The sequence below is a fragment of the Pagrus pagrus genome (genome assembly GCF_965226575.1).
Source record: "Pagrus pagrus genome assembly, chromosome: 5".
NCBI classification, from domain to species: Eukaryota; Metazoa; Chordata; class Actinopteri; order Spariformes; family Sparidae; genus Pagrus; species Pagrus pagrus.
This window is the reverse complement of record NC_140189.1, coordinates 15,682,804-15,697,780: the sequence shown is the minus strand read 5'-3', so window position 1 is coordinate 15,697,780 and position 14,977 is coordinate 15,682,804. Positions and strand designations below refer to the sequence as shown.

Genomic DNA, 14,977 nt, shown 5'->3' with positions numbered 1-14,977 from the left:
ATCTGTGGATAAAACAATCCTTTACCGAAGATTAATCTGTTTATTTTTTAAGGCTATATGTTTAGATGCAACATGTCCAAATGTGATGGCACTGTAGGCTATTAGTCTTTAAGGTCTTAAGTACACACACACTTGCACACAAAACAGGAGACACCATTCTACCACTGGTTTATTTTTTGTTTTGTTAAAAAAAGAGTAGGTTCATAAAACTTTCCATTTTATATACGTATTTAACAGTTTACAAAATTGGCTTTAAACATTTCAATCAAAATATTTCTTATACTCTGAAATAAACAAATTCACAAAAATAATCTCTATTCCTTATGAACATTAAAAAGTAGTGTACATCTGTCATAAAAAAACGAGGGAAATGGAGGAGGAGCACTAACGTGGTTTCATGTAAAAAGCAGCAGAGGGCAGATTATTGGCTGTTAAATAGCAGGTGACTGTCGACTGAGCCTGACAGATGCTGAAATTCCTCGAAGGGAAGTTGTGATTCTGGGAATCAATGGAGTGCTTGTGGTGCTGTGGAGGAAGATTTACAGGACGCTGAGTGTGTGCGCGTGTGTTGGAGCAGAAATCTCTAAATGGATTCCAACAGCTGCATTCACTGAACTTCTATTGCTGTAATGGCAGGAAACAGGGTAATGATCCTCAATCAATAAACCAGTAAACATTCATCTTGTGGAGGGAATTTCATTAACAGTCCAACTCAGTAATACATCTATATACTACTGCTGTCCAGCTCCAGCTTCAAAAAGCACTGCTGTGTGAAGGTTGTCAACACAACTGTAAAATTAGTAGGAAAATGGACCCAATTTTGACACTTAAAAGCCAATTAATAAGGATAAAACAGACGTGTGAAGGCTAAACTTTGTTGGATTTGATAACTGAAAAAAAAAAGTATTTGGGTTTGACAAGACAAGATATACCATGATGAGAGAAATGTGAAAAATATGCCATATCATTTAAACTGAGGTACCTATCCCGTTAATATGGCAGTACTGGATATGCAGATATTTTTGCATCAATGTGATGTTGTACCGATATTCTTCTGTTATTTTATTGACTGGATTAGCCAAAAATAGACATTTCCATCTGACTAATTTTTCTTTCAATTGTTTCTCAATTGAATATCAAGAACATTGGCGATATATCACAAATATTGCTACTGTAACATTAAATTACATAAATACTCAGATTGTATGCATATCGCCTACCCTTAAAGGGTAACTCCACCAATTTTACACATCAAAGTATGTTTACAGGTTGTGAGGAGTACTACGGAATATGTAGTACTACTTATGAAAAAAGTAGTATGAAGTGTTTTGTGGCTCCAGAAGTTGCATGTAATCTGATATGTTGGCCCCAGTAATGTCATTCATTAGCTTGCATTGTGGGTAATGTAGGCACTAGGTATTGAAAAGCAGTCCACTGGTCTACCACTGTACTCCTATAACACTGTTGAACTCATTATGGACAGTTTAAAAATGATCAAAATCGATTCAACATTACCAGAAATATCACCTTCGCACATTCTTCTTCCTTGTCAAAACCTGGTGCCTACATTACCCACAATGCAACTTAGCCACTGAATGACATCACAGGGGGCAATATATATCAGATAACATACAGCTTCTTCTGGAGCCGCAGAAGTCTTAATACTACTTTTTTACATATGCAGTAGTACTCCTCAAGTCCTGTAAACACACTTTAATGTGTAAAACTGGTGGAGTTACCCTTTAATGCAAATGCATATCAGTATGAGGTGATATGGCTAGGAAAATATCAGATAACAGGATCAGTATGGTACAGAAAAACATAACTATCTTCTGTACCTCATCCTTTACAACACACTCAGAATCTGAGGTAAACCAAGGTGGACCAAATTTCAAACACTTTTCAGACCAGCTGAAGAACGATCTGTTTCTGCAGAATAACAACAACAGGAATGACTCTGTCCATCCCCCACTCTGTCATACGAGGATCTGACGGCTTATTGTGTATCTGTCTTACGGAGTGTATGTGTGTGTCTATTAAACAATGTGCCGCTACAGACAAAAGCCATATGCATGTTTAAGGCATCTGTCAATATAAAGAGGATTATATTTAAAGTCTCTTTACTAATCTGGAGTGGATCTGTACTGCAGGCCGCTCCTTCAGTTAAACCCCTCACCCTCCACCTCTAACAGAATGTGATGTAACAGAGCAGGGACAGTGGGAGCATCTACTATCAGTGCATTCGTCCTTTTTTTCTCCTACAGGCCCCCAAATTGTCTTTTTGAGGCCTCTCAATGCTCTTTTGTGGTGGTGAATCTAATGGTCAATACTTCAGACGAAAGGAGCTTTGTTCCTGTTTTTAGTCCCAAAGTGGCTTCTTCACTAACTGCCATGATCATTTGGAAGCTGTGAGGATGCCGCGTGCTTCTCGTCCACTTTAGCGAGGGCTATCTCCAGCTGCTGGATCAGCACCCGCTTCTTGAACCTGCAAGAGAGAGGCAAAGGAAATTAGAAAGAAGACTAGGGGTGACTCATGTAGGCGGACAGGATTTACAAGGACATGAAAATAATTACAATGTGGTTATGAGTCATTGTTAATAACATGCCTCCAGTTAACCCAATACTTTAAAAATTAATCATTGTTTCTTACCTGATGGCCTCTTTGATAGCATGCTGGATGAAGTACTTTTGAACATTTGCTGGTCCTTTCACCTGCTGCAGTAGTCTGAGTATCGACTCATAGTCTGAAAAAAAACACACAGAATTGAAGAGACAGACATATGTTTCCATTATGACACTGACTTCAACAGGTGACAATAAAAATAAATGTAGTGGCTTATACTCACTTCTCCCAGGTTTGCGGACCTCCTTGATGACCCGACTCCTCAGCTCAGCTTGGCTGCCATCTAGTGGGGCTATGTATATGGTCTCTAGCACTGTGGGGTCAGCCTCAGGGTCCTCTAGGAGGCTCTGTGGACTCAGTCGCTCACAGTTGAGTTTCTCCTCCAGCGGCTGCTCCTCTAGATGATCTTCCACTAGTTTCTCCTCCGTCATGTTGACATCCTCTCCCAGCCTGGCCTTCTCCTCCAGGCTCAGTGGAGATGGGTTATCTGCTACAGTGTCCAGCTCTGCGGGCCAGATCTCCCCCGGTTCCGGCTCAAGAACCCCATCTCCGTTACTCTCAGTGACCACCATGTTGTTGCCATCCACTCCTGTCAGGGTAACAAATATAACAAATTACAAATTCAGTAATTTTCTAATTTTCAATCTATTTTCTATGCATCTCATGCTCTAGGTTCTTACCTTTATGCTGTGGGATGGGTTTGAGGAGGTTCTGCTGCCCTTGAACCCCTGCCGGACTCTTTCCCACCACCACGTGGTTGGGGCTGCCTGGTGGAGTCTGTGGCCGCCGCAGTAACGGGGACATACTCCGCCTTCTCTTCATAGTGACGCCCGAGTTCGGATCACCAGAATTTACTCTTTTCTTATTTTGAGGACCTGCTACAAACTCATCAGCCTCATCGATCATCATCCCCTATACAAGAAAACGAACATTAAAGAGAGGTCAAATATTGAACAAAGAGAACTCATTGTGCATCGATAAAATGTTTTGTGTTGATGTATTTTTACCTTCTTATCCTGCTTGAAAGGATTCCCAAATGTGTGCAAGCGTTTAGGTTGGTCAGGGTCGATCTCCCTCAGAGGAGAAGGCATCATTTTTAGGTACTCTTGATAGTTTCCCATCTGAGCCACCGGAATACTGTGCAGATAGTCTGACAAGCACAGAAAATCTTATTAAAATCAATCAAATACTCAAGTAACTACACAGGATTTCCCACAGTATTTATTTTGGCATCATTTACTTTCATTAAATGACTATCCCCAACCATGCAGCATTTGGACAAATTGTTAGAAATGTATCTTAACTGGATCTGCTCGATACTTTTTAGATTAATATTTTTTTGCATGTTTGCATGAAATTTTCTTAAAATTGCATTTCAAAGTCAGCTCTGACTATTTTAAGACTGCAAACAATTGGATTTCCTCCTTTGGACTTGACGTTTGACTGCTGCTTTCATCAGGATGGTGGCAGGACAAAAGTACTCAAAATAACTTTAACAGTAGGATTTTATACCTTCGTCTTGCCCTCGTATCAGTTTTTGTGATGTCCGCAGCAAATTGGAGCGCATTCGGGTGAGCTGATCCAGAAGGTTCCGCCTTGGGATGTCGTAGGCATTTCGATAAGCTTGAGGTTTTACATCCTGTGAACACATCAGCATGTCCAGTCTGAGAAAACACACCACTTGCCCTGTATTTCCTCCAGCGTTCCCACCCATCATCAGTATGACATGCTTTTCAGAAATGTCCTTCCTGTCCTAAATCTACCTTGTTGAGCAGAGCGATCTGGAAGCCAGCAAACTCTTTGAAGTTCATGTCCACCAAACGAAGGGGCCCCTCCCCGGTGATTCCCTGCAGCAACTGCTTGAAGTCCCGGCGGTGGGCCAGAGAGAGGGAGCTGGAGTGGTTCTTCACCTTGATGCCAGTTTCTTGGGGAGCCTTCTTCCCCACAGACACGATCAGACGATCTGACTCCATCTTTGCCTTTATACCAACAAAACAGGGAGAGAAACAATACACTTAACACGTGTGTCAAGTGCTTGAGTTCAGACTGAAATGACACTTTGGTAAGGCATACTGTTTACAGCACAGACACATCAAAGCAGTTTGTTGTGCATTTTTCTATGTTAAGTCTTGAGTCTTTTATAAAAATAATTTCACACTTCACGCTTGCTTTCTTTATACTAACACTCTTTACCAGCCATCTGCTGAACTCAAACACTGCAGCAATATGTTTACATCAATAATAATGGTATAAACACACTGCAGCTCCTCTCCCACATAATAGAACAAAGAGGAAGAGCTTGTTTGCCTCGTGTTTGGATGACAAATTAAGATAAATTGCATTGCATACTTTCATTCTATGAACATTCACTAAGGCGTCACTGATGATTACCTTTAAGGCAGAGAAAGCAGACATCTCAACAACAACATCCCTACCTGTGACAGAATTACAATTCTTTTTTATTGCCTCATATAACTCAAGTTGTTGCCTTGTGTGTTAGTTGTTGCCTTAACCTGCCAATCAATTTCCAGAGTTTCCATCCCATGTTTTGATTTTGTCTCATGCTCACTGTACCTGCTGGCTGAGCTTCTTCAGGTAGGAGATAACACTGTAACTGAGGCCACAGTCCATAGTCTCTGCAATAAGATTAGGCGCCCCCATCATCCTCAACGCCTTTTTCAAGGGCTGTCAGAAGATAGCAAAAGAAAACTGTAGATGTTAGTTAAATGCAGAAACATTATAAATCCATGTGCTGAATGGTTACTTAAAGCAGCATAAGTGACACAGCATTAGTTTACCAATAGGTAGTACGGAGGCATCGTCTTCAGGTACATCTCAAAAGCCTGCCGCCACTTGAGGTTTGGTTTTAGTTTGTGCACTTTAAACAAATCATCTGAAAGGAGACAAAGAAAGGAGTCAGACATCCACCTGCACCTCCTATTGCTGCTGCAAACATACACTACCATTTATCCTTTTAAATGTCCCATAATACCCCAAAATATCTATTTGTTGCACAGCATTATTAAAGATGAACTGCTGATTAAGCTGTTGTTGTTATGTGTGACTATGTTTATAGGTAAAGACGATCAGGGGGAAAAAAAGATTGTGGATAATGAGGTGACCCAGAAAAGGAAGGCTCAGATCTACTGATCCAGAAGTTTTGAGGCCACTTTAAAGAAACAATTTACTGCCATATGTCTTACCTAGGAGTGGGAGAAGGACTGGGTAATTGTAAGGCATGACAAACAGGTTGACACAGGTGAGAGTGGTGCTGGCTTTAAGGTAGCCAAATGGCTGCCCCAGGTCATTCTGCTTCGCACTGCTGCTAACAAACACCTGAGGACAACAAGGAAAATTATAAAGTCAAATATGATTTTGGTTATTGAGCTGCAAAATTTAACTTCAGAAAGCCGTGCTCAGGGACTTCATAAAAGGTGCATTACTAATTCATAACCACAAACAACAAACAAAAAAGATGTTTTGAATTAAGCTGGCAGCCTCATTACTATTTCTCATTTTTCAAAAATTCATATAGGCAACACCAGGGACAGTAGAAACAAGCCAACAGGAGAGGATGGGTGTGTGAATATCTACTATACCTGCCAGCACATGTGTGGAGACTTCCTTTCCAAAATGAACTGGGTGAGTGGAGATGGCTCAAGTTCATACTTGTCAAAGGGAAGCTTGTCAATCACCATGGGCTCACAGTCCACACAAGAGAAACGCACCACAGGGTGTGCAGTGCGAGGTGGCTGGGAAGAAGAGATGGAGATCAGTGAGGAAACTGTAAGACATGTTTATCTGTTGCTTCTTTGCAAAAGCAACAGATAATGGAAATCAGAGGTGTTTGCAGAGTTGGACACTTGATTATATCGGCTGTAAGTCAAAGTTACTGACTCAGAAAAAGAGGACTGCCAATAAAAGATAGAAGGGCAGTAAAACAAGAGAGACAAGGTGAAAGTGAAAGAGGTTTGTGTAAATGTGTCTCTGCTGGGAAAATCTACTCACACACTGCAAATATGGGGTGAACAGAATAATGTCAAAGACAGCCTGCAGTGTCAATCTATTGCGTGTGTATGCAGATTTACCTGCATATATATTCATAAACCCAGTTCATTAAAAGATAACCTGCAAACTGATGGACTTAAGGTGCTCCTGACACATTATAGCCCCTGTCTGCTCACCAGGGTGGGAGAATTCTGGTCTGGCCAGAAGGACTCTGGTATGGGCCAGTGCCCAACTGGAACCCCCGTCTTTGGGTTCGGTCGCACATAGATGAGTTTGTGGCAACTGTGCCACGGCTGTGGGCCAAAGGACGACACAGGACGACTCAACTCCACTGCGTTGTCTGTAAAAATAAAAAACACAAACAATTAATGGGAACAACAGCTGTCAACCTGAGTCACTGGTATGAATAAGGTTTTGTACAAGCTTCCCTTAAAATGTCTGTTTATAAGATACAATACAAACTGGACTCTCTCCTTTCACCAGTATAATTATTATGAGTAAAAATGCTCAGCATTTATGCTCTTTTATATTTGGCTGATCGAGAGAATGCACTCAGTTCTCCTTTTAGTGTAAAACTGCACTGTGGTGATCCTGGGTGAGAAGAGTCTCTTCTGCTTTCGGCTGGTTTACTGCCCGCAGTATGTTTGCTCTAACTCACTGCATGAAATGTGATGAGATAATGTACTCAGAAACTCAATAAAACACACTTCTCACAGAGTGCATGAGCCATTTGATTCATGCTCCATGCACTTGACTGGGTGCTTTGGTAGTGAAACATGTTGTGGGTGACACCATTTACTGACTTAAATACTCGATTTTTTAAACTGCTCCTAATGTTTGTAAACTTGTCCATACCTATTTTGAGGACAACACAAAGGTCACATTTTTGTGTCCGTTCAGTCTGTGTAATCCAATAACTCACCCTCCCCAACGAGAGGCGGATCCGGCCCCGTCTTCTCAAAATTAATAACAACACCACTTTGAACCTTTTGGACCAGAGACTCCAGACACTGGTTCAACATCCTCTGTGTCCGCACGCAGTATGATCGCCCTGAGAGAAAGATGGGAGTTTAGCGTCGATAATAAAATTAAATTATGACTGCTACCAAAAAGTGTAGACACATGATAATTATGAAAAGAAATGGTAAGAAAATAATGAACCTCCAGTGACTTCACACATCTGGGTGATGGCAGACTCATCTGTGGGGACACTGCCAAGCTGCTCGTTGTCTGGCGTGGCTGCTCCTGGCAGCCTCAGCACCAACGCAAACAGACGCTGGTCCCAGCGAAAGGGCTCTTTGGTCAGCTCACTGCCTGCCAATGGAGAGTTCAGAGGCAGGTGCAGCTAGACAACAGACAGGGTAAAAATAGACAAGGATGAGAAGTTTTATATAAGAAATTTGCCATAGGTCACCATTTTATTAACCGTCCGTCAAGTCTGGACACATTACTACAAACACTACATGGTTGCACTACTGCATTTGTTTGTGTTCTCACCTCATCTGGCACCCCAGAGCTGTGTGTGAGCTTGTTCCCATCAGTGATAGTGATGATCACAGATGGCTCAAGGAAGAAGGGGTTACGGCCCTGAGAGGGAAACAGTAACACCCAGCAATTAAATCACAGTTCAGCCAAACAGTGATCCTGATTTTTCTCACCAGACTGCTTTCTTTCGTTTATGTTCCAAACCAAACACATTGTCTGGGCTCTGTGTCTCAAAGAGATTGTAAAACACAAGATGTAACCAGTCTCTTCTGCTTACAGTCATGCAAAAGGCCTGTACGCAGATTAAATTTAACACAACAATTAGCTTGGTGTTGGCATAACACCTCTGACAACCTCCTGGATACTAATGTGAACTGTGTGTTGCAGCTTGTAATCTTGTAGCTGTAAGCTGCAGAGTGTCCTTGTGTTACTTGTTAAGGACAGAGGCCTCTACCACTGTGCTGCAGGGGTCAGCCTTGTCTAATTCAAACACACAGAGAATGCATCAGTGGATTTACACACACACAATGCATAGTACTTGAATCACTACTTGAGCGTAGTAGTCTATCTTTGGCTCCAGGCATGGGTTTGGAGGAGAGATGTGTGTGAGGAGCTGATGACAGTGCTCACTGGGGCAGGATGGAGTGGATTAAGCTGCAATCAAGAGTCAATATTCTTCTCTTTGTCTCCAGGTAAGGGAATAAAGACTGCCGACTGAAAGCTTTGGCACAATCGTTATCAAAACCTCAATTTGTCCTGTGTGTGGTGGCTGTATCAGGAAGGCCTTGTTTCACACTCACTTTCTTGCTGCTCTGTCAGACCTAATTTTGTCTTGTGGAATCAGCTTTAAAATGCTTTGCTCACAGGCACTTAACGTCCTCCACTTGTAATATTATCAGCTTTGCTTGGACTAAAATCAGCATCTCTCTGTTTCTAGGCCATCTTACTGGTTTTCCTGGTCAGTCTATTACACAACCAATCCGCCACTAAATGATAACAAATACATGGCATACTAGAAACAGGGCACGTCACTGTCTAGTCACTCTGTGTGTTTAGGGTATGAAATGTGTACCTGATGCCATGTTTTCAACCACAATCAAAACTAGAAAAGACAGATTAATTTGTGTTTTATACAGTCACTGTATCTAAATAAATTCTGTGAGTAATCATTAAAGGTGCACTATGTAGTTTTGGGGAAGAAATTAAATTCAGAAGAGGAAGATCTTCATTGACTGATTCTTTTGCCTAAACAAACTAAATAAACAAACTCTCTTTGTTTTCATGACTGAATGAACTGAATAAACAAACAGACCTTAAAAGGACAAGACAATTTCATACTGTTTTATATTTGGACCCTGTCACCTTTCAGAGTTTCAAACAGTGTTCTGAGGACCTTATTTCCCTCTCAGAACAGCTTGTTTATTCAGTAATGGAAAACATAAATATTTCTGATTTTGCATTTTTACGTCCTTTAAATTTCAATATTGTAATATCTTTACCTACATAATGCCACTTTAAAATGATTAATTACTTTTAAACATTTTTTGCTCATAAAGAAATTACATCACATTGCTCTTTTTGTCTGACCAACGGTCATTCTGATAATGGACTAATAAATTAAAATGACTAATAATTGCAGCTCTAAAAAACCCTATCTAAACTAATTCTACTTTTTCTTATGACAACAGATGAGACTGCTGCCAAAGAAATGTATACCAGGATGCTGTTATCAAATACCTGTCCATAGTTGTCGATGCCTGAGACAAGACGGTTGAGGTTAAGCAGGTCAAAGGCTGTGCGAAGGGCGTGACCTAACGTGGTCAGCCCAGATGCCTGCAGGTTCTTCAGCTCGCACATGAAGGTGGCGTGGTTCTCCTTCCAGCCGGCCTGAAATACATACATGGACAGTGTGCTGACTGCACTGCATGGAAAACACACAACACAGTAGCAGCAGAAGAGGCCTGAAGCCTCAGTGCATGGTGAACAACCGCAAACCAAAATAGATCCACACCCACAGATACCCATACTATGTAATTACAAAGGAAAACAGAAGGAGTTTTGTTCGCTGACAACCACAAACTGATTCATGTCAAGCATATGACTGCTACCTTGGGTAAGGCTGGTGTGTCTAAGCAGCCCATTGATTCTGTGCAGGATGACAACCAAAGTGTAACCATGCAATGATATCAGGTTATGTCAAGCTCTGGAAATAGACGATAATATTGTTGAAATGCAGGCCCACATTTGAGCTGAATGGTACTGTGAAAAAAAGAGTCTAATTTCATACATGACAAGCACCCAAAAATACTCTTCTTCCCACTGCAGCCTGTCCTCTCTACTGACGGAGATATACTCCCACAGGAGAGCTCGTGGGTGTGTTACTGCTCTTGGACTTTTCTCCAGCAGGGTCAATTACCTTACTGCTGCAGCTTCATGCTTAATCTAAGGATGACCTGCAAGCTTACCACTTCCTTTATCGGGAGAGAAGGAGGGGGAGACGCACAGAGAGAGGTGAAGAGTAAGGGAGATAAAACTTGAAGTGCCAGTGTCAACATGTGTGCTCTGAATTAGGCCAGTGTCTAGATTTTTAGATTGTCATGGGATATCATTCCTAAGCCATGATTTGGGTGGAATTTCTTGTGTCACATGAAAGACGTTAGATGAATATTACACAGACATACAAGCAACATCACTGAGGCAAAACTGAATGTGGAAGACAATCACAGGGATAGTAGAAAAGTAATAACCCAGACATAGACCCTTGTGTAGGCCAGTGGAAGTGTAAGGCTTAGCTTGCACTCAATAATTCAGACTACAGAATATTTCTATTTTCTTCTCGACCAACCTCCTCTCTCTCCCTCTACATCAACAATTTATTGCCTCTCTGTAACTGTGCAATCAGAGCAGCCCCATTCAGCATAACCTTGTCCTTTCATCATAATCCTCATAGCACACAGCGGGCAGAAACAACAAAGGAGGCAAAAAAGAGAGGAAGAGCAGGAGGGACAGGAGTTGAGGACTGACTTTGAAATAAGGGAATAGCACTTCAGACAGCAGCACCTGGGTAATTTTAGGTGAGGGAGGAGAATCAGATGTCGGATTATTTTGCTCTGATGTCAAACACACGATTGTGTGGATGGGATACATCAGCCAGTGATCTGGTTTTTCAAATACTGCAAGGTCAATGACTGAATGAAGTAGGAAGAAACACATGAATGACAACATCCACTTGCCTACAATAACAAGATAAAAATTACACAATAGTGCTCTGAGTGCTGAGGCAGTGAGCTCAAACTGCTCCATTTGGAGGTCAATAAAGAGCCAGATAAAGCCTGATAGTTACTTTGCTTTTGCATAACTTTTAATATAAAAGCTAAGCAACAATGTAAAGGTTTGTAAAACAAAATATATTGCGCTAAAAGTTCTCCTTTACATGTTTGATTCAAATATCTAAGGAAAGGGAAGTGGCTAAAAAGCTTTGCCTATCCATCAAAAATTAGGGGTATAATAGTACCATTGTCCAAAAAAGCATTTAATTTTATGTTACTTTACCTAATATATGTTAGGCAAAATATAATCAAAGTAAAAAATGTAGGAAGCCCTAGACTGTTAATAATGGACTAGTCAAAAGTATAATTGAATATATAAATCATAGCTAGTTCAATGTTGGAATTAATTGTACAAGAGAAAACCTCTAATCAGTTCATAAAATAAGAAGAATTTATTTTACCAGCGCAATTTTTCATCCACTTCTCCTATATTCTCATTCCTCCCACATGTTTAATTATTCATACATTTCCCATTTTCTTTGTTGCTTGTATGATCATTAGAAGTGTGTGCATCCCCACTGCTTGGACAAAAGTGTGAAATATTCTCACTTCTGTGCTGGCGCACCTTAAAAAGCTGCAGCTGTTGGAATGGTGCAGCAAAGTACACAAAAGTTGATTTTTCAAAATCCAAAAAAGTTTGTGAGAAAAACAATTAATACAGAATTAAGTTGCAAAAACAAGTACATTTTGACTTGCACTATACTATATAACATATGCTCCTCCGCACACCAGAAACTACTATTAAGATGAAATACATAAAAGATGGATTATAGGAAGATTGTATAAGGAAAGCAAACTATTTTAAACCTTCCAAGCATAAATGGAATAAAAGTACTCAGCACATTTGTTGAGTGGTAGTAATGTTGTTTGTAGACAGAGTTAGGCAGGCCAAGAGATTTCTATTAAAGACCAGTCACTGGAGCAGATCAGGGACTTGGGGGTTCATGCGGGTACTTAGAATTGCACTTTATTGGGCATGAAAAGCTTAGTTGTGAGGAAAGCTTTGTTGATATGGAACCCCTAATGTTGTTGCAGTGATTCACAAGTTGTTTTGTTTTGTTTGGGTGCATGTGTGTGTGTGTGCATGGAAACTAGAATGTTAGTATGCTGAGCATAGCGCTCATAATGTCAGTATGACAAATAATTATCATCTGAATAATGAATATTTTCTTCAAGCGAACTCACATGAAAATTAAAAAAAATTCTCATGATGAAGAGGGTTTATCAACTTTCAGCCCAGATTGACCAATAGTAATGCGTGGATGATGCAAAGGGAGGAGTAGAGGATGATTGGCGGGCTTCTTGACCAATCTAGACACTGTACTTTCAAAAAAAGAGCGACGTCATAGGCGATAATAAATCTCTCCGCCTCCATCTCAACGCCCGAGACTTTTCTCAACACAAAAGCAAAATGTCCGCTGGATGGTCGGAGGCAGTGCAGCTCCGGGTCTGCGGGTATTTGGAGCAAAAAAAATGCCGTTTTTCGCCACCGGGAAGCCGCCCAACACTGACTACAAACCAGAAGGACAATAAAGTCTCACTGACAGAAAAATACGTTCGACTTGTCAAATGTAAAAATTGTATCAGTTGCTAATTACCTTCACTCCGTATGGTGGATCATCGAATGTAACTAGCATGTACCTGTCGCCTCTACTAGCCGGGTCTCGGGCACGCAGCTGTCAAAAAAAGAAAACCAAAACAACATATATATTAATTTCGACCAATCTTGTCCATGGAACCCTAAGCTCTCCAAAGGTGCATACTTGCTGAAAAAAGTCGGGGTAAAATCATTCTTTACCTTCATAAAGACCTCAACCGCGCCTTTAGCAACGTCCAGATACGTCGTACCCAAATAAGTGCGCTGATTCATAGAGGCGGACGTGTCTAAGAGGAAAAGTAAAATAGGCATTTTAAATGTAAAGCCGCGGTTGTATGCTTTTCTAAAATAACTGTTGTCCACATATGACCTATCGTGCGGCCAAACAGTTCACACATGTGTGTATATATTTGTTATAATAAGCCCCCCCTCCAGAAGAGGGCCGTTGCCTCTGCTCTCTCTCTGGCTGCCTTTCTAGAGCTCTGTCTCAGCTCGCGCTGTTCAACTTCTGCTCCTAACCGAATGGAACGCCCCGCTCCCTCCACTACGACGCCATTGGCTGAGCCCAATTCCACTGACCACGCCCTCTCTAATATATAAATATATAACGAGGTCGACATGGCTCGTGTATACAGTACATCCGCTTACCCTTTCGCTCGTGCGTGTGTGTGTGTGTGTGCTAAACGGCCGGATATTGAAAAGTATGGTGTGTGGCTCTGGTGTGTGTTTGTACGCATGTGATCCATACCATAAAGAAACCTGTCTGCCAGGTTTAAAACGAGTTAACTGTCAGTTATGGATGAATATCATATTCAGAGACCTGAAATAAAGAAACATATCTTGAAATTTGTTGCCAATTCCCTCGCACCCCTCCTCCACACACACACACACACACACACACACACACACACACACACACACTACCCCTCTCTTTCTCTGCTCCCTCTCATGTCACTCGCTTGATGCGTTCAAAGCCCCTCAAAAAGGTCCGTCCTTCCGACTCAGAAACACAACACAACAAGAACATATGCACTTGCATTACCTAATCAACCACCAACGATATTTTAGTTGGAGACTGTTTGAGTCCAGGAATCAAGATTCATATTTACGGCATGTGCATTGTGTGCTGCATAATGCACAATCAAGATAAAATGCACATTTAAGTTAGAAACAGATAAACTGAGAAGATAGAACATAGGCTACGCAAATTCATTCAAACAGCCCACAAAAAATATAGCATTGGAAATGTATAAAGTCACTTTCACCATCAAACCTCCACAACCACATGAAGCACCTCCTGTTCTGCATGTGCTTTAATGATTGAAATACATCCGACAGCACTTGAAGGCAGCATCGCTATTACATTAAAGAGTATTTTTGATATGTCTTTATAACACTTTATCAAACACCTTACCAGTAAATCACGCTAAACCGCTGACTAATGTTTATTATAAACTCAGACTATAACAAACGAGAGAAAAATACTGCATAGATTAAAGGTCAGTAGAAAGTCATAGCAGCTAAACCCAGACACATTACCTACTGTAACAAAATAAAGGCCTCATCTTTTTTGACTGGTTTTTCTGCCTAAACTATAATGCATATGCTGTGTAACAATACTCTTGACAGTTGCACTTGTTGTTTGTCACTTGCTCACAGGGAAAAACAGGTTGGGGTGGATGATAAATAAGCTATAGCCTAAAATAGGCTAAACACATGAAATATATTTTTTTAAATGATAAATCAAGTCTAATATCTGTTGGCAACTGAACATCATCATGACTACAGTGAGGGTAAGGGTTTTACTTTTATCTGTCTGTGCAAGGTGAAATAGCCTGGTGTACAATGATATCCTATTGTGATCGACGTGGTGAAACACTTCAAAAATCGATGCTCTTCAATCTATTGTTATTCATGTAGAAGTAGCTATATGTG

General features: G+C 40.9%; 1 protein-coding gene across 1 annotated transcript; it reads right to left on the bottom strand.

Moving 5' to 3' along the window:
* Window positions 1-151: 151 nt before the first annotated feature.
* ints6l (integrator complex subunit 6 like) lies at window positions 152-14,536 on the bottom strand. Its single transcript, XM_084352897.1, has 18 exons — window positions 13,244-14,536; window positions 13,044-13,121; window positions 9,854-10,003; window positions 8,129-8,218; window positions 7,793-7,976; window positions 7,554-7,682; window positions 6,808-6,971; window positions 6,223-6,375; window positions 5,827-5,959; window positions 5,422-5,516; window positions 5,198-5,308; window positions 4,387-4,602; window positions 4,136-4,262; window positions 3,631-3,773; window positions 3,304-3,535; window positions 2,847-3,212; window positions 2,651-2,744; window positions 152-2,485 (listed from the first exon to the last, which is right to left on the bottom strand). The coding sequence occupies exons 1-18, from the start codon at window positions 13,352-13,354 to the stop codon at window positions 2,383-2,385; spliced, it is 2,679 nt and encodes an 892-aa protein (XP_084209023.1). The 5' UTR covers window positions 13,355-14,536; the 3' UTR covers window positions 152-2,382.
* Between the last annotated feature and the right edge of the window lie 441 nt (window positions 14,537-14,977).